This window comes from Thermobia domestica, chromosome 8 (genome assembly GCF_964235325.1).
Source record: "Thermobia domestica chromosome 8, izTheDome1.hap1.1, whole genome shotgun sequence".
In the NCBI taxonomy this organism is placed as follows: domain Eukaryota; kingdom Metazoa; phylum Arthropoda; class Insecta; order Zygentoma; family Lepismatidae; genus Thermobia; species Thermobia domestica.
Window position 1 is genome coordinate 166,794,886 of NC_137461.1, and position 21,829 is coordinate 166,816,714.

At 34.0% G+C, this 21,829-nt stretch overlaps 1 protein-coding gene across 1 annotated transcript in view; it reads right to left on the reverse strand.

The window, feature by feature from the left end:
* The window catches only part of LOC145693340 (uncharacterized), a 64,178-nt gene extending 48,475 nt beyond the window's left edge, over nucleotides 1-15,703 (reverse strand). Inside the window, exon 1 of the mRNA XM_081769238.1 lies at nucleotides 15,391-15,703. Within this exon, the coding sequence (XP_081625364.1) occupies nucleotides 15,391-15,423 (33 nt within the window). The 5' untranslated portion in view covers nucleotides 15,424-15,703. The remainder of the gene's footprint in view (nucleotides 1-15,390) is intronic.
* Between the last annotated feature and the right edge of the window lie 6,126 nt (nucleotides 15,704-21,829).

Here is a 21,829-nt window from a genome sequence, read left to right on the forward strand (position 1 = left end):
GGATTGTAGTCTGATGTACAAAAATGATAATTACAAAAATACCAAAAGCACACTTTTTATTTTTTTAACCATATCATGTATGTGCTAAAATGATCCTATAAAAAAGGTTTTAAGAGTTTCACAGTTGTAATTTACGAGCAATGACACAATTTGTAACAAAACTTAAAACTGTATATTTCCGTACATGTAAAATACCAAAAAAATAATAATTATAAAAATACCAAAAGCACCCTTGTTATTTTTTAATCATATCATTTATGTGCTAAGATAATTCTATTTAAAAAGTTTCAAAAGTTTCATAGTTGCAACTTACGAGCAATGACACAGTTTGTAACAGAACTAAAAACTGTATATTTTCATACATGTAAAACACACACACACGAAATACCAAAAGCATTCTTTTTATTTTTTAACTATATCATGTATGGGCTACGATGATTCTATTAAAAAAGCTTTAAAAGTTTCATAGTTATAACTTACGAGCAATGACACAATTTGTAACAAAACTTAAAAGTGTATATTTCCGTACATAAAATATAATAATTACAAAAATACAAAAAACACAATCGTTATTTTTTAACCATACCATGTACGTGTTAAGATGAAAGTACAAAAAAAGTTTCAGAAGTTTCATAGTTGTAATTTTTGAGCAATGGCACAATTTGTAAAAACCCCAAAATTTGCTTTGTATGGCCATTAATGTTTGACAGTGTAACTTTTTGCAAGGTAACTTAAGATCTACTGAAAGAGGAAAAATTAAGCTTTTATTTGACACCTGGATGAGCCCAATAAGTTCAAAAATAAGGAAGTTATGGTAATTTAGTTCCATGATGCTGAGTGTCAAAAAGTGAAATTGAAGCAAAATTCACATTTTTCAAAATTTCTCCCCGGCCCATTTCTCATCAAAAAAATAGGAAAAAATTAATTTAGCATAATTTGATTGGTATTTATGTATGAAAATTTTTTGAAGAGAATCTGAGACATTGAAGCACAGTGCTCTAGGTGATTTGACATGGAATTACCCTACAGTAGATATGTATTGCCAAACACTGAAAAATCTGCAACGTGCCATCCAAAATCGGCAGAGAGAAATGCTATGCTCTGGAATTCTTCTGATCCATGACAACGCCAGACCACACAAAGTTGCTCATACTGCTAAGACAAGTCAAAGATTTCAATAGGAACTAACCAATTATCGCCCTTACAGCCTCAACATTGCCCTCCACGATTTCTTCCTTTCTCTTCACCTGAAAATGTTGCTTACATTGAAGCGTTTTAACGACAGTGAAGTGTTCAAGACATCAATTTTGAACTGGCTCCATTCACAAGCAGCATATTTTTACACAAAGGGTATATAGAAGCTTGTGTCACGCTACCAGAAATGACTGGAGGTTCATGGTCACTATGTCTAAAAATAGTTAAGGTATGTACACTCATGTCCACAATTATTGTCGCATGTCTATAAATATGTTGTTGTAGGAATATAATTTGACAACGAATTCGCCCGGTATTTCTTACAATGTTAGTATGTGTATAATCGGGAAAGACATGCATGTGGCAAATTTCATGTCAAAAGAGCAGTAAATAAGAACAATAAAACGAACATAAAACTTTCTTGTCCATTTAGCAAAATTTTGTTTTACTCATTCTAATTTTCGTATTTATAGTTCTTTTCCTATGTAACATTTTCCATAAGTAGAACCTTTGCTTTGTATATACCTACTTAAACACAAACAAACTATTTGCTGAGCAAAACAATATATTCACATAAAATGAAATTTACTACAAATATGAATTTCCGATTATACACATAGTATCAGTATTAAAAGTACTCTGCAAAATCATTATCAAATTATATGCTTACAAGAAGACAGTTATAGGTATGCGACAATCATTTTGGACATGAGTGTACTTGTATATCAATCATAATGAACTACTTCTATCATTTTCTTTTTTTTTTAATATATATATATATATATATATATACTACATGCGCCTCGTATATATCGTACAAGTGTATGAAATGAGAAAAGAAAATGCTACAACTGACGATATTTCACAATTGATACAGTTTTCCTTTTATGATTGGAAACTGTTAATGCCTCGTAAAATGAGACCGCTGAAACCTTTTATTTACGAAAATTTTACACTACAAAACAATTAACAATGAAATATTAGTAAAAAGTTTAGAAGGTCGAGCAGTGCTACATTACTCGTTCTAAGAGATTCACGATAACACTGAAAACTCTTTCCGACTGTGAAGAGAGAATATCACATCACATCAACTACCTAGAAACAGAAATGGACCATAAACCAAATCTTATATACATTATATTTAAAACATATCAAAAAAGGGGAAGGTCACTAATAAGTTAATACTAACTTGACAGAAAAAAAAATCCAAGCAAAATAATCATGAAATATCAGGAAAAATCATAACAATTGTTGCCCAATAGTGTAAATAAAGAAAAATTTGTTTGATACGGCTTACAGTAGCATATTCAATATTACAACTAAGTGTCTTTGTAATGTGTGCTAATTGGTAATTTGGAGCGCTGACGATAGTTTGAAATCACAAGCAGTAAAATATTGAACAAGAAAATACAATATGGAAAAGTAGTAAATATACACCAAAATGGAATAGAGAACGTTAAAAATGTTACAACATGGATATGAGCTCACGGCAGGTACGCTAGCAAAAAAAACGGATAGACAGAATAATGTATATTTTTTCCTCAAGGTTTTATGATAAAAGTATGGCAATGAATGATTTTGATAACTGACATAATAAGACAATACGGACTATACGCAACAAAGCGCTATGAGCTAGACTTAAAAAGTTACATGTGACTGGAGGACAAGAAGTGCCAAAACAAATTATATGGAAATGCTATATCACGGTTGATCTGTAATGCAAAGAAAAATCTTGACTGGCTAGAGCGATTTGGAAAGAGTTTAATGATGTCAAATGAAGTATAGAATACTACAGAAAGACATCTGAGAGTCGTTCCAGGTCAAGTTAACACAATTTTAAAACAAAATTTACCTTACCATCTCAGATTTTAATGAAATTTGCTCTCTACATAGATGCTCTCTATATAGACTAAGAAAAATACCAAATTTCAACTTTATATATCAACCGGTATTGACGATAGGGCTATGTAAAGTTTGAAGAAAATTACCAAAATAGCATGTTTAATCAATTTTAAAATTGGAATTGCAGCTCTCTTAATTGAGCTAGAGCTGGTTGAGGTGTCATTTAACAGAATTTTTCAAGCTCTTTCCTGTGGTGTACATAATCATATAGGCTAATACAGAATTGCTTTTTCAAAATCAACATTTTTCAGAAAGTACATTTTTTAAAATTTTGAAATTAATTCCATGAATACATAGTATTGTTGTAAAGCATCTGGCAAAGTATGAATTTGGGATGATAATGGGGTCATTGTTAAAAAATCAAAAGTAACACTGGAGTTTTCATTGTAGCTGAAAAATACAAGTATGCATTTTTTTTCTTTTTTTTTTCTTTTTCTTTTTTTTTTTTTTTTTTTTTAACACGTGTGGGAATGAATGAATATGAAGAGTAGAGTAATGGGTCTGAAACACATCATACAGACTTGTAATCTGCTGGTAACACTTATTAGCTCATACTCTAAAAATTTTAACTTAAAGCTAAGTTAAAGTGCTAATATTTTTGAACTTTAGTTTTATAAAAGTTAATAAAATAATATTAATACATGCTTCACAATTAAAAATATTACTGTAAATAAACATCGTTTGTAAAATATGAAAGTACATTTGCTATATATATCTATAGAGCGTCTCACTCTTAGATTGCAGCAGAGAGTAAAAGGTGCGCGCTGTTGCCACATTTATTCCGCCGTATGTTTTCTTCTGAAGAACGAAGAAGAAAGACAAAAAGAGTGACAGAGCCTGTAAATAAAGCTTTCCTTAAATTCGTATAGTTTGAACCCTTTTTTCATTTCATTCAGTCAAATTCACTTGAAACGATTAATTGGAGGGTATGAAACAACAGTCTAATTGCGTGTTAGACATTTCTTTTTATGATTGTTTCTATATCGTTGCAATAAAATTTCGATAAGAGAAATATGAAATCGAAAGAACATATGAAACGAATAGAAAACATATGATTGAAATCAGAGGCGGATCCAAGGGGGCGATCGCCCCCCACAAGAGGGAACTTTCTTATTTTATATATAAATGAAACCCATCCCAGAGCTTGGAGCTCTTAAAAGTAGCTCTAAGTAGCAGTATTACAACCCATCGCCCCCAGAAATCCGCCCCAGATTGAAATAAATGACAGACTAAACAATTTCACATAGAAATTTTCTGTAACAATTGTGCGGCAAACTAAGGAATGGCAATGGGTAAAATACTGCTACTGAAGTTGGATAAGAGTGAAAACTGGAGTAGTGTGATAGTATACGTGTCGAGAAAATATGACGTACGAAAACGCTCATTCGTCTGTATTGCGAAAACACAAAATATCCGCAAATCCAATCCCGTTTGTCAAATAAAAGCTACATCGTTAAGTATACTGTGAAGACGGCTGCTCCAAAGTTCCGATGGTTTAGATCCGATTTTATCCGCGAAACAACAGTATGATATTTAACAAATACCAGGAGGTCTAAATGAACCAAAGCACTATAGCAGGAAGAGATAAACTGATGAACTGGACAGGGGGCCTACCTATTAATGAATTATAGCAAAGAAGCTTGGATAGCGTAGACAAGAAGAAAATAAAAAGGGCCCTTATAAGAACCAAAAATGGCGGAACGTGATTGGTTGGGAAATGAATACAAAGACTTAAGGGATTGGCCGAATGCCTCAGCAAATAGAAATTAAACTTTTTTATAACAATGACTATATATATGTCTGTTAAAAGAACTTTTAAAAGAAAACTGTTCATAATAATGAATATGTCTGTATTTTCATTTATGTTCTATAGTGTCTGAGGAAGGATATGTTAGATATCCGAAACCGTTACATATTATAGTTTAAAATACAGTGGGTTTGAAGCTTTGGTCAGAATTTCTTTTATTAAAAGAAATTATAAATGCATTTGTGAATATTAACGCAAGATTTGTAAATATAAAATAAAAGGAGAAAAGACGCATCCTAAATACCTTTCAACCATTTTCACTGCTTCCACTTAAACACTTTCGGCACTACTTGACCCTCTCTCCCATGCAGCCTACTAATTGAACGTCTTTTCCGCACTTCACTCTCTATGACGAACAATACAGTAAATACAACATTGCACACGACACATCAAATATTTTACATATTTCAACAATCCACAAATGTGATGGTGAATAGGAAATGAATCGCTCTATTTTCTATACTCACTTCTGACACCTCAGACACATCATCATCAAACTGGAAACAGAAGAAGAATGAAAAGATACCCTATTATATGTTCTAAACAAACGCACAAGTTGTGACTTTAAATCACGTTTAGTGACAGCCAACAAGGTACAGATAGTTGGGCGAAGAAACAAAACCACACAGAACAATCAAACCCTCCGAAAATTTATTTTGTTTCTTTCATGCTTCCTAAAGAAACATAGGGGGTAAAGAACAAAGAGCCTTTTCATTTTGTTTTGTGAGCTCATGAAGTTATTTGTTATGATCGCTTTTATTTATTTATTTATTTTTCATTTTCATCTGCGTATCTACAGTAAATAAGAAAAATGGAATTACAAAAAACGAAACCAGCTTTTACTGTCAAAATTTTCAGCATTCGAAAGGGCAATAGGGACCACGTGCGAACTGTAAACGAATCAATTACAAAAGCTAGTAACTTTTCATCACCAATGAGTGAGGAGTTTTATTATTAACAGATATTGGCCTGCCTTTTCCTCTTCCATAGATATTGATCTTCTGAAGAAACAGTTGGTTTCCTTAAGAGTGCCAACTGCATTTTTGTGATTTATGTTATTGCTAACTGAATTACTATCCTGATTCGTGTTCACTACTCACTATTCACCCACGATTGAAATTTGTCTTTCTTGGAAGAAAGAAAATATATGTCTGAATGTTAGTCTTATATACATATCAAGGGAAACAAGCGAAGTAAGTGAAACATAAGATTGAGTGGAGTTGACGCAATGTTTCTCGTACGTGTGGTCCAGGATTCGATTTTGCGATCATGCTTCTATTAAGCAGTAGATTCGTGCTCGCATAGCATCAACAGTGAATACTCATCGGTATAGCAAGAAACTCTATATCAGTGACTTTAAAAGAAACATTATAAGGAAAATAACATTGGCAAGATTTGTCACTGCCTTTCTTCTGGTCAGATGCGCGCGCTTTGGAAAGTTGATTCTTAACACTGAAAGTCAGAAAACCTAAATAAAGAAAGATACCGACCTTCATTAAAAAAAAAAAATAATAATAACTTCAATCATTTCTCAACATTTTTCTCGCTTTGCACCCCCACCTAATCTGAAAAATAAAAAGGTTTCTCACTAGTCAACTTTTTAGATATTGCATTGCAATAGTGTACTCACTTTGTCTTACGTTTTATTTTATTTTTTTTTAAATTCGGAAAGTTTTTTTGAATGCAAACTTTTCCAACATTGACACCATATATGGTGTTAATACCTGTTTAAGTTTCAACTTTGTATCTCTTATAGTTCCGAACTTATGACATGATATATTTAACGCGACGTTAGAATTTGCCATTAGTAAGATTTCACTGTTTCAATTTATTTCAATACTTGAAAATTCTTCTTGATATGGGAAAAACAGATTATTTGATAGAGAATACAATAATCTATCCATATCTAGTTAAAAAAGAAAAGAAAAAAAAAAACTATTTCTAAAATTCAGGCTGTTTGGCAACAATGGGCATAAGGAAAAGCATTGCCATTTACTCCTGTACTGCAATCTAAGGGTGAGACGCTCTATAGAGCTGGTACTACAGCAGGCTTGGCTGGTTTAAACCACTGTTTAAACAAGTTTTTTTTTTTTTTTTAAAAAAAACAATAGTGTAAACAAAAAAAGCAAAAATGATACAAATCGTGTGAATTTCATAGTGACGTCTTCACATATCTCGAATCATCTGTGTTAGTTGAATCTAATTTTCGCCTTCTAATTAAACGGTCCTGATGAGCCCACAAAACTTCTCCCAGCTACAAACGGAGTAGTGGTTCAGATGCCACTTTAATATGTTCAATCCTTCATAATCTCGCTCTTACATAAGGACGTTAAGCCTAAACAAACTAAACGAACTAAAATAGCTTTAACGGGTAGGGCCGGGCCTACCTAAAACGTTTGAAAAGTATAAACGTCTAAATATAATAAATATACACTTACTGCAATATTTATATTTAAAAAATAAAATTAAAAAATGGCCTACTCAAAATCGTGAAGCCGCCCCTGCTAACGAAAGAAATTCTATCTTATCTATCTACTTGCCTGAATGTCTGTTTCATAGTTAATATTTTTAACTTTGCTTAAATATATTGATAAAATAAAGTAGGCAAACTTTATCGATTGCATCTGTGTTTTTCAATTGGACTTTTTAATTTTCTTGAATGATATCTCATAGTAAATGTTTAATTTTAAAATTCCAGCATTCAGTGTTTATATAAACGCCATTTTAGCGCATTAGTTATCAGGAACGTACGCAGGAATTTATTTTGAGGATTCCTAAGCAGCTTTCCAGGGAGGCTTCAGATTCAACATAGGGGAAAATTGTATTCAAATTTTCAGATGATCTGCAGGGTTGGGAAAAGAAAGTGTCAAAATCTCCAAATAAAGTTCAATTAGAAGACATATCAGGCTATGGCACTGCTGTCTAATAAGAAAATTGGTGGCTCGGGTATGTTTTACAGAAAAATTAAGAATTGGATGAACTAAAAGTAACTTCTTCATCCACCTGGGTCATCTCCATCATTCTCATAACCAAGAAATGATGTTTTGTGGATGTTAGTAGTGGACGTTCTGATAGAAGTGAATCCTGTAACTCCCACTTGGAAGTAGTTATGCTCTACTTGAAGGTGATGTATGCCGAACAAATGCGGCTTTTTCAAACAAATGATAAATATATCCTACTACTTATTGAAAAGTTTTACTAAGGACTCATCTACAGTCTTTCTTCAAGTCAGTCTTCATTTTTATGTTCACAGAAGTGTAAAATAGCAATCTTGTATTATTACCCTACGTACAGAGTATTCTTGAAAAATCAAGTGTTAGTTTTGAATTTTTAAATAATGAACCCATTATTATCCCAAATTCATATTTCGCCAGGTGCTTTACAACAATACTATCTATTCATGGAATTAATTTCAAAATTTTAAAATGTGTACTTTTTGAAAAATTTTGATTTTGATTTTGAAAAAAACAATTCTGTATTAGCCTATATGGTGTTCTATATCACAGGAGAGGGCATGGAAACTGCTGTAAAATGACACCTCAATCAACTCTCTAGCTCAATTAGGAGAGATGCAATTCTAATTTCAAAATTCATTGAACATGCTATTTTGATGATTTTTCTTCAAACTTTACATAGCCCTACCTTCAATACCGGTTGATATATAAAGTTGAAATATGGTATTTTTCTTAGTCTATATAGAGGGGCATCTATGTACCAAATTTCATTAAAATATGAGGTGGTGAGATTAAGTCACTGTGTTGAATTGATATGGAATGACACCTGCATAAAAAGGGCATGGTATTAACAAAAACAGTAAAAAAGAATTTTCAGAATGAATAATCCTTGTAATAAGGAACTTTGTGGCTCAGTGTTAGTGTCATAATTTTCCTTTTGTATATGTATGTATATGATTGCATGTTATGTGTGTGTATATATGTATGTAAAGTGTTCTTATTTTTATTTGAAACTTTATGCTAACAAAGCAATCAAAACTAATACAAATTAAAATGATCGAAAAATAAATGTAACATAAGATTTTATCACAATGATTACTGCAATAATTGCAATAAGTTTTACTTAGGTTATTTCTTTCTTTTAGTACGAATTTATATCTTTAAAAAGGTTTCTTTACATTGCTAATGTAGTTTCATTTAATTGTAAGAAGAAATAAAATAATAAAAAAATAGAAAAACGGATTGAATGTTCGAACTAGCTAACTCTGAAGAGAATAAATCTTTCCTCAGTTGGTGAGGTTTATACGCTGAAAGACAGAGAAAAGATACACTAGGGTAGAAGTGACTGCCACACAACGATAAGTGTGAATGCAGGGAAAGTGAGGTTTATATTAATATAAAATAAAATAAGCTTCCATCGAGTAACTACAAATAGAGGGTGATTTGATAAATTCTCAGAATGACTCATAGGCGCAGCACTACTTTTTTTTCTGTCTTTTCAAGCTTAATGTCCTACGTTTATGCACCAAGGGTAAGGGAAATAATGATGATGGGATAGGTGATAATGGCGGAATGACTTTGTATTAAATTTTGCAAAATTCATACTTAGTTACTACAAATTAAAACAGTAAGTTAACTTCACTTAACAAGTTAGACCTGATTAATACGATTACGTACGTAGTATGAAAGTGAAACTTTTGAGGCTTATGATAAATCGATTATAGCACCTAGTAAGCAAAAAACAGCACAAATGTTAGGAGGTTTTGTGTGCGTAAAAAGTACCAGTTTAATTTATGGGCATAATCTTATCAAATGTTTTACATCATGTAGTAATAGTACGAATATTCTTAACATTAGGCAGTATAATTATGTAAAACATTATGAGTTTAAAAGGAAGTGGCTATGTACCGAAACCTAAAAAAGATTTGTGTACTCTGTAGCTAACATGTACTGGTTGAAAAATTAGAAATTTATGAAATTTTATAATACAGTTTTTGTACAGACGTTTTGAATTAATTACACAATATATTGCAATTGCAATTAAGGATTTAGAACATACAATATTTTTGAAGCCTAAGACATAAGTTGATCTTCTGAACTCCAACTGGTTACGATTCAACTACTGTAAAATATAGTCTAACTGTTTATCTTCGACCAGACCAAAAAGATATTTGACCATACCAGAAGAGTAATGTGACTCTTTTACAGAGAATTCACTGACACTTAGGCTCCTTTTTACCTTCAAGTTATATTTGTATTTTCGAACGAAGGTTCAAGATACACAACAAAAGAAACGCCAGGTAGTTTACCAGTTATAAAATTGTACTTAGTTTTGTTAAAAATCAAGTACAAGTGTTTAAAATCAAAATTATCGATTTAATTTATTTTTTTTTTAAAGAAAATACGTTTTTGAAAAATCGTATTTGTTTCTATGCAGATTTATTCTACGTATTCATAATTCATACAATGTATACAATCAGGTTTGGGCTCTACTATATTGAATATGAAGAGGTGAAAGTTGGAAAATCTTAGTATTGAAACTCATTATACGTACCAAAACAAATTTTATGAAAAAAAGCTGGGGCGCCACGGTTGGTCTCTAAGGTACCATGGGGTAAGGGGAAACTAAAATTATTATATTCAGCTAAACGTTTCATAGCTACATTTAAAAGAGGAAGTAAAGTTGGTTAATGTAGTGAAATTCCGACTTCAATGTTGCGAACAGTTGTTGAGATATAGCGGTATACATTTTATTGTGATGTCTTCAGTACTTGCATCGTTTAGACTTCCTGAGTTTGGATACAAGAATGTAAACAATGAACGTCCCAAGAGAAATTTTATGTAAAAATTTGGGGTGCCGTAGGGTAAAGAAGACTACAACGAAATATATTCAGTAAAACGATTCTCATATAGTTTGAGAGGATATGTAAAGTTGGATAATATAGTTACGTTAATATTTCAAATAGTTACTGAGATATAGTGTTTTATACATCTTTGTGATGCTATCATTGTTTGGTTCATTTCGACTCCTAGGAATTCGACATAAAGAAGTGAAAACTGCAAAATCTAATTGAACCTCACTGCATGCCTCAGAATGGATTTCATTCAAAAACAAGAGATGTCATGGTGGGACACTGGGTTGTCGTAGGGTGAGAGAATCTACAATTAATAGTCTCAGAGAAGCACATCTAACCTGTCATAAAACAAGCAAAGTTGGTTAATTTAGTGAGAGTCACACACTAATATTACAAATGACGGTACTTTGCAGCTACCTCGTATTATTATAAAAAAAAAAAAAAAAAAAAAAAAAAAAAAAAAAGGATAAAAGAAGAAATAAAACGTTTGAGAAGGTTGGAGATTAGTGAAAAGTCAGCGTCTTTTTTTCATGGAGAAGTCAGTTTGTTATAGTAATTGGCTTCTCCATCAGAAAAGTCGCTGTTTCAACTAATCTCCAATTTTTTTAAACTTTTCTTTCTTCTGTAAAGTAGTGTTTTGTTTTTGAGATACGGGGTAGCTGCAAGGTATCAATCGAAATAGTTACTGAGTTATAGCGTTTTTGATATTATTGTGATGTTATCATTGCCGAGACATGTTGTTTCGTTTGAACTCTTGGGTCTTAGGTATAAGGTAGTGAAAACTGGAAAATCTAATCATTGAATCTTATTGCACGTTCCAAAACAAATTTTATGTAAAAATCAAGGGATGTCTCGGAGGGATACTCGGGTGAAGGAATCTACATTTAATACACTAAGATAAACTTCTCTTAAACCATATAATAAAGCAAATAAAATTTGTTAACATTGTGAAAACCCGACGCCAACATTGCAAATAATTACTGAGTTATAGTATTTTATATTTTCGTAGTTTCCCCCACCTCACAGCATCCCAGAAACCCACTGATAAAGTTACTGATATTTAAGTAAAATCTTTTTGGAACTTAGAATGAATTCCAATAGTTGTATTTCAATTTTTCACTTCTGCATACTCAATACCCAAGAGACAAACGTAGAATCGTTTCTCGGCAACAATGACGTCACAGGAATATATAAAACGTTATAACTCATTAACTGTTAGTCATATTAGTGTTTGATTCTCACTAAATGAACCCACTTGACTTGCTTCATTACGTGATTTAAGAGGCATATATTAAATGTAGATTTCCGCATTTCACGATACTCCAGTGCTCTACTAGGACACCATTTTACTTTTACATAAAATTTGTTCTGGGATGTGCACTGAGATTCAGCATTTAAATTTTCCAGATTTTCTCTCCTTTCACCTCAGACCCAAGAGTCAAAACAGAGGTTGGTTTCCTGACAGTGATGACGCCACAAGAATATATATGACGCTATGACTCTGGTTGTCACTAAATAATTAACTTCATTTGCTTTCTAATGCGAGGCAAAAAGGGTTTGTCTGAGTTTATTAGTTGTAACTCCCCCATACCACAACAACTCAGTATCCCATCATGACATCCCTTGATTTTAGGTACAATTTATTTTGGGACATGCACAGAAGTGCAATAACTACACTTTTCAGTTTTCCTCTCTTTGTACCGAGTTTCCAGCAGTCAAAACGATGCAAACAATGAAGACGTCACAAGAATGTATAAAATGCCATAGCTATCTCAGTAACTATTTGTAACATTAACATCCCATTTTCACTATATTATCCAACTTTACATACCATCTTAAATGGCATGAAAACTGCTTTACAGAATGTACTATGCTGTAGTTTGCCCTACCCTACAGAACTTCAGAACCCCATCGTGGAACCTCTACATAAAATTTCTTTTGTAAATTAAAAAAAACACTGAGTTTTACGTCCCACGAATATGCCGGTTAGGCTAAAGGAGACGGTGACGATGAGAAATGAATGAAATGGTGGAATGAAGAAAGTGGGAGGAAACGGGAGAACCCCGGGAAAACCCACGCACACGGTGTTAGTCCACCACAAAGTTCACTTGGGACTATAATGAGTTCCAATAGTTAGATTTTTTTATTTTAACCTCCTTATACCTAATCTCTAGAACTCCAAATGATGCAGACACTGACCGCTGTATCTCAAGAACTAGTTTCCAATAGTAAGATTTTCCTACTTTCACCACTTTATACCCAAAGTCTGAGAGGCCAAACCCGAACATATATACTGTTTTTCACTGAATCAACTGTTTTGCACCTTAAACATTTATTTTTGGGGTGTGTACTTGCATTCCTCGTTGTAGATTCACTTTAAGAGTGTTATGCAAAAAACATCAACCAATCTCTGCAAGGTGGACACTAAACAGCACAAATGCTATATAACCGAGCCAAGGCAGGAGCGTAGCAGGGAAACAGCGCCATAGTGAAGCCCTAGGAAGGAGACGCATCAGCGACGGTGGGTACACACATAAACGAATATAGCGCTAAACGCTGTATATTGCATAAAACACTGTTGGATTATGTATTTTGTACATTACTGAAGACGTTACAGATAATATGCCCATATCATTTCATAGCTTGCACAATTGTCTTCCAAAATAACAAAACACATTACTTAAATTACACAAGTATCTGGAATCCTTAGCTCTCAGACACTTCTATGGTTGCAAGTCATGAATTAGAACGCTGACTTCAGATGATTCACTTCACTTCACTTCGTACATTGTGGTTAATGGCTACATTATGGGCGAATCCGTGCTTAACAGGTTAGGCTTTCATGGTATTTCTACGCAGATACGCACTTCAACTTCAGTTATTTACACACTGGTCCATAAAATACTACTATTGCTAATATATGGATCCGCACAATAAATCAGGAGCATTGATTTAAACTTTATTCTCGCCTGCTCCCAATGGACCCAACCCGCCGCGTGTCTATCAGCTTAGTCCTGCCCTGAAGTGAAATACACAGATTTTTCTTGTAGTGGTCACCTAGCGCAGGTTGGAGCTGTTTTTGAAATGTATTATCAATCTGTACGAACCTATTTAGGTATGCGCTATGAAAAAAAGAGCAGAATGTCTTGGGGAATCAAGTAAAACAAGGAAAGTGAAGAAAAATATGGGTAAACTAGACAATACGCGCTCCAGTTGTGCATCGGTGAGTAGGAGCGCTTCTCCATTATACTGAATATTGAAAATATCATTTACTTTTACTATACGTGGTACAGATTTATTGTACGAATCGACTGAGTTGTAAAATTTACAGAATAAATTTATATTATTACAAAATAATATTTTAACAGGCTGTGTTCTTGTCGAAATTGTTATGCATGTATTCGCTCATAAGATAGCTAGTACCACATTATAGTGAAGTGAAGTGAAGAAGCCTATCTGACGTCAATGTGCTAACTCATAACGCACAACAACAGAGCTATCCGAGAGCTAAGGGATTTACAGAATCATGAAATTTGCGTTAGTAATGTACTACGTTAATTTGGGACATAAATCTGCATGCAATTTTAGTAAGGTACAAATAAATAATTCAACACGTAAGGTAGGATGCCATATACAGTATTTTGCGTGTACAGGCGCCTTCACTACTCGCGTCCGCTCCCCCACTTGCTGCGCTCCTTCTCTGACTCGGTTAGACAACATTCGTGCTTTTTAGTGGTCACATAACACAAGGTCGTTAGTGTATTTTGCACAACAATTCTTATCGTGTGCGTACACTATAGTTCCCCCAATACTGAATTTGTTTAGAAGAATGCAAGCCCGCACCCCAAAAATTGGTTCGATACAAAAAGTCGATTTACTGGAAAACAAACAAGTATATATACAATGAATTTATGTATGGAGCCGTACTATAAATCTGCACTGTACAGTAATAGAAAATAGTACTTAAAAATGTCTCTACGTTTTAACTAGCTATTTACCCATAACAACTCGTAGCATATAACTACTGTATCTACCTACGGTTCAAGTGAATTGATTACTATTAATATCATGGGATAACTTTACAATGCCTGCTCCGACTGGTATACTCAGAAACGAGAAATTACTCTCGTAATTTTATGAAAATGGGTCAAAACTTTCCTCCTTATCTTACTTTATTCTGTCCCATCCTACTCTTCTAAAGCGGTTCTATTTATCGATGCGCAGCTAAACAGTGTATTGTAAAGTTTACCGAAAACAACATTCAAAAGTAGCATGGCAAAATGAGGTGTGTAGTTCTACTATACGGATCCATAGTAGAAGTAGTAGGAACGGGTTAGAAGCCCGCAGGGTATTGGTTCTGTCCTCAACATGAAATGGGCAAATTTAAGACTTGTCCAAATTTTTCTCTATAGTTTACAATCTACGGATCCGTATAATAAAACTGCACCAAATGAAATTCAATAACACTCATATGACACTAAGTAGGGCTTCAGAATTATGCACATACATCCAGGAAAACGAAAATCGCATTTTTGAAGATACGTTCCTCTGGTTCTCATACGATGATTTTCACTCTGTGTTCATATGGAGAACATTGCGATCACATTAGACTAGTTACATTAATTTTGATGTAATAATGAAAATCTCAAACGTTGAGAATACAAAACTCAAAGCTGACCTCTTTGGCTGCAAGTTCCTTATCTTCAGGCATATTCCATTGACTTCCAACCCAACGTAAACTATAACTTTTCCATAAAATGTCACGAGTTACAATTTACAATTGAAGCCTACAGCAGTGAAGAGATTCACATTATTTCTGTTCCAAAGCTTTACCTAGGTATAATTTCTGAGGCGCGTTTAGGTGCCAATCTTCGCAAACTTGAGATAACAATGCAACATATTCGTGGTGATGGGTCTGTATAAATATATGGGGTATGCTTAGTGCAAGGGGTCCAGAAGCGCGTCTAACCTAACCTAACATAAACTAAGGAAAGCTAACCTAATGTAATATTAGTAGAAATAAGCGCAATTCTATCATAGTAATATTAGTAGAAATAAACGAAATTCTATCATTTTTTGGGAAAATTATGCGGGACCCGTACACTCAGTGGCGTATTTAGGGGGGCGGCTTCCGGGCTTAAGTCTCCCCTGAAATCTTACTTACTATAGTAAAGTATATGAAATATCTTGCAGAATTTTCATATTTTCAAGCAAAGCCCCCCCGAACGTTAGCAAAGCCCCTCCCGAAACAAAATCGTAAATACGCCACTGCGTACACTAATATATAAACTAACCTAACCTAACTAACCATCCCTACCCTAAACTAACCGAATATGAACAGAAATTACCAAAATTGTAACATTTTTTTTTTTTTAGAGAAAAGAGCTGCACCCTTTCTGCTAAACATAGGCCATATACAGTGACGTATTTAGGGGGGCGGCTTCCGGGCTTAAGTCTCCCCTGAAATCGTACTTACTATAGTAAAGTATATGAAATATCTTGCAGAATTTTCATATTTTCAAGCAAAGCCCCCCCGAACGTTAGCAAAGCCCCTCTCGAAACAAAATCGTAAATACGCCACTGCCCATTTATATATATATATATATATATATATATATATATATATATATATATATATATATATATATATATATATATATATATATATATATATATATAATTAATAAAAGTAGGCCTACAGAGTAAGAATCCAGAGACCACTAGACGCACACCCCTCAATTGTCTATCCGTAGGTGTTCTTCCATGAAAAAAAAAAACTTTTCGATTAATTTTTACACCCCCTCAAACATATTTATATAGATTTTTAACCCCCCAAATATTCCTTTCCTCCTCTTTCGAAAGCATTTGTCTTACAGCCCTTTCTCCAGTGTTGCCAATTTGGAGGAAAACTCGCTAAATCTACGGCATTCCTTTCCAGGATAGCGACAAAAAATAATTTTTCCGATTAGCGATTAATGATTTTGGAATGACGATTTGGCGACTTAGTTACAAATCTAGCGAGTTTTGTGCTGTGAACAACTTGTCGTAAAATAAGTACTATTAGCTCGAATCAGTTCAGATATATGTTTATTTTCCTTTTGCTTATGACCGATTCCATTTCAAATCGTCCAGGCAAACCACAATTGGTCCCCATCATAGTCTCAGATTTCATTTATTTTTAATATATGGGATCTACATGCAATATTATTAGACCCATATTTTTTCTTTTTGCTGAAAAAAATTTTTCCTTCGATTTACAGCCTTCCAAAATGGCTGCCCTCCTCTCGGATTGCTCGAAAAACTGAAAAACATGTCAAACTAAAAATTTTATTGTAGAGAAACGAGTGTACTTAGTAAAATAAGCGCAATAGCAGGAAGAGTGTAAAGTTGTATGTTTCGGTGGAGGACCAAAATTCGTATATTGGTCCAATAGGAATCGCGCAATTCACTCGCAATGTTGCCAACTTTGGTGAAATTTTTGCTAAATTCAAACATTTATTTTTCTGTCCTCACGAGCAATATCAACCATCTGCTTCTAGCATCGAAATCTACTCCATAAGGTCTCTTGAAAATGTAAAGGACTTATGTTTCTGATTATTACATCCCACGTTATAGCATGATGAAAAGCTGAAAATTTCATTAAGACGCCATGTTTGGACGCCATTTTCTCAAAAAAACCACCTTTTAAAAATCTGATTTTTTTACAACTATTGGAGAAGTACCTAAGTATTTAATATCCGTTAACCGTTCATGCGGCTGCAGCCCCTAACATTCGCAATTAATTATTGAAATTTCGATTTTTGTACTTGAAATGTAAATATTTCCTATGGGTATTTAGTCCTATTACAAGGCGATTTGAAAGGGGGTGTGGAAATTTTGAGGGATGAACCCTGACATCAAATCCAGTAGAAAAGTTCCTATAAACATGAGTCGAATTCCGCTTTGTTTTCGAGTTACAGGGTTTCCAACTCGGGGCCCAAAATCGGCTCGCAACAGTGGAAAATAAAATCTAAATTTCGCGTTAAATCAGGACTATGTGTTAAAGTTATGATGAAGTTCCGAAAGTTGATTTGTATCAAATCTGATGATTTTTACGTTAGTTCCAATGCGGTTGGCAGTGTTGCCAACTTGGTAGCACTTTTATTTGTTTCCAAATTACATTTCATGTTTTTCATTTGATATTTGGTATTCATTAATGATTGTAAACATCACATGAAACACAATTTTCCCACATTATCACAGTTTTCGAAAATTTACATGTATTTCATTAAAAGGTTTTATCTCGTGCGTTATTGATAGCTCGCAACATCAAGTGAATTTCACTTGATGTTTGCCATCGTTAATAAAACCAAAATCTCGAATAAAAACTACGTCTGTGTAAGTTGTAATAATAATAATAATAATAATAAAAAGAAGAAAAAGAATTTATTTTTTATTATTGCAAAACCTCTCATAACTCCACGCATCAAGTTCGAATTTGTTCAAGAAGTTCTGCTGCAACCACGAAACAGGAAAATTGTTTTAACTGGTAACATGACATTATAGTGCACTAGTTACAATGTTTGTGTGAATAACAAGAAGTCCTATTACAGTAAGGACCGTATTAAATGTGTTGATTATTCTAAAAGGCATTAGAGGATTGTATACAGAAAGATTTTTTGACAAAAATTTTGTCTTGCAGTAAAATATATGTATTGCGTACAGCGCGTCTGCCAAAACGTAGTATTAAGAGAGGATGATTATTTGTGTAAACGGTGCTTTTTGCATATTTACCGTGAACAACGTGAATGTGTGTGAGATATTGGTGACCACGGAAAAAGGTGTAAATATGAAATTATGCACCAGCAAGATAAAGAATCTGTTCCTCTCAATGTAGATTTGGAAACCATTAACCAGACAGTTAACATGCTAAACATGAATGTGTCGCCATTAAAACGGCAGTTATCGGTGAAACCTAGACTACGGTGAAGCATTCACCTCTCAAAATTTTTGATACTGCCTTTCAAATCGCTTTGAGTACAGGACACAAATAATCATCTCCCCTAATAGTACGTTTGGGCAGACACGATGTACGCAATCCATATATTTTACCGCAAGATATTTTTTTTTTGTCTAGAATTCTTTCTGTGTACAATCTTCTTACGGCTTTTAGCATAATCAACATATTTAATACGGTTCTTTTTGTAATAGGACTTCCCCATTGTTATTCACACAAACACTTTTAACTAGTGCACTACAATGTCATGTTACCAGTGAAAACAATTTTCATGGTTCTAGAGAACACTGTTCACGACACCGAATCACGCAAACTATCAATAACGCACGAGATAATACATTTTAATGAAATACATGTAAGTTTTCGAAAACTGTGATGATGTGGGAAAATTGTGTTTCATGTGATGTTTACAATCATTAATGAATACCAAATATCAAATGAAAAACATGAAATGTCATTTGGAAACAAATAAAAGTTCTACCAAGATGGCAACACTGCCAACCGAATTGGAACTACCGTAAAAATCATCATATTGATACAAATCAACTTTCGGAACTTCATCATAATTTTAACACACAGTTTCTGATTTAATGTGAAATATATATTTAATTTTGAATTGTCCCGAGCCGATTTTGGGCCCCGAGTTGGAAACCCTGTAACTCGAAAACGAAGCAGAATTCGATTCATGTTAATAGGAACTTTTCTACTGGATTTGATGTCAGGATTCATCCCTAAAAAATTTCCACAGTCCCTTTCAGATCGCCTTGTGTATAGGACCTAAATACCCATAGGAAATATTTACATTTCAAGTACAAAAATCGAAATTTCAATAATTAATTGCGAATGTTAGGGGCTGCAGCCGCATGAACGGTTAACGGATATTAAATACTTAGGTACTTCTCCAATAGTTGTAAAAAAATCAGATTTTTAAAAGGTGGGGTTTTTGAGAAAATGACGTCCAAACATGGCGTTTTAATGACATTTTCAGCTTTTCATCATGGTATAACGTGGGATGTAATAATCAGAAACATAAGTCCTTTGCATTTTCAAGAGACCTTATGGAGTAGATTTCGATGCTAGAAGCAGATGGTTGGTATTGCTCGTGAGGACAGAAAAATAAATGTTTGAATTTAGCAAAAATTTCACCAAAGTTGGCAACATTGCGAGTGAATTGCGCGATTCCTATTGGACCAATAAACGATTTTTGGCCCTCCACCGAAACATACAACTTTATACTCTTCCCGTTATTGCGATTATATTATTAAGTATACTCGTTTCTCTACAATAAAGTTTTTAATTTGACATGTTTTTCAGTTTTTCGAGCAATCCGAGAGGAGGGCAGCCACTTTGGAAGGCTGTATATCGAAGAAAAATTTTTTTTTAGCAAAAAGAAAAAATATGGGTATAATAATTTTGTATGTAGTTTCTTATTTTAAAAAAATAAGCTAAATCTGAGACAGTCGTGTGGACCACCCTGGACGATTTGAAATGGAATCACTCTTATTTGAATCAGTGCAGGTGTTGGCAAGCTAGGAAAGTACGTAACATTTATCTCTATATTCTCGCTTTGATTGCTGTTATCTCTTACTTTGTAACGGGGAGTCGGGGACCAACTCCAGCTTTAATGTCCTCTAGTTTACAGAGCTTCCGTTTAGAGGCACAAATAATACATTACCGATAGCAAACAGATTATATGTAGTAGCGTGAGTAGAAGTGAAGTGTGGAAGATTTTTTCTAGACTTTTAATTTTGTTCGTTTTTCTAAACTTATTTTTGATTACGGTGAAGCACAATTGATCATAAAGTTAAAAATATATAGAAGTGAAATTATTGTTACTTATATATGACTCTTTCATATACGTTCTTGTAGCGTAGATAGTACTACGGCTTGAATTGATCACGTATCTTATACACACACACACACACACACACACACACACACACACACACACACATATATATATATATATATATATATATATATATATATATATATATATATATATATATATATATATATATATATATATATATATATAAAGAGACAAAATTCCACTAAAATTTTTTAGCGACTCTTTTAATCCAAAATTGGAGTCATTTCATCTCGTATTTAGCAACTTGTTGGCAACACTGCCTTTCTCGTTTGGCGGCGAACTGCCGCGCGTGGAGAAGGCGAATTGGCAGATAAACATTGGTCTGCACAGTAAAAACGATTAAAACGAGATTAGTACTTGTATACAAGTAACGGAAGTGACAAGTTCGAAGATAGTGTCGCTCTACATTACCAGTGTACAAGTGATAGTTCGATTCTCTTAGTGTACCCCAAACTCAAGTTTTGTGTGTGTAATATTTGTAGTGAAGTGTTTGTCTCCAAATAATCTCGTGATATTAGTGAACAATTACCCCGCCTCATGGCGGAGGTATCGGTTGGTGCTTCCCCTCCCCCCTCGATAGTGACTGTACCAATTAGTCCTAGCGGTAACGAGGTGCACATGGACGAGACTATTCCAATAGCTACCGAAGTCACAGTTAATTCCGCCCCGGCGATTAATTTATACTTACCTCATCATGCACCACCATATGTGGTTCATGTTGTACCAGTCTCAACTTCAGATAATAATGCAACTACGGTGCGTAAACACCCGCAAGTTCTCGGTAAAATACTCTTCCAAACGAAAGTGACGGGAGTTAAATCGTTTCAACCCACTGGGAAAAACCTTATTAAGATAGAATTTCATACTGGCCAACAGGCGAATGAGTTCCTACAGCATGACCTCCTCAACACCCATGGATGGTCGGCCTTCGTTCCGTATTACACAACCCGCTCTGTGGGCATTATCCACGGTGTATACCCGGAGTTTTCAGAAGAAGAAATACAAGACAATCTAGTGTGTAGAGCACAAGTGATACACGTCAGACGCATCAAAAAGCGAGTGGATTCGGACATCCGCGCTACTCACTCCGTAGTAATAACTTTTGACTCCCAACGTCTTCCGGATTTTTGTTCACTGTATCATTCAGGACATACCATACACACATATGTACCGGCAGTCAAACAATGCAGAGAGGGATGTTACCGTCTTGGCCACCTACAGAGGGCGTGCAGATCAAAACAAAAACTT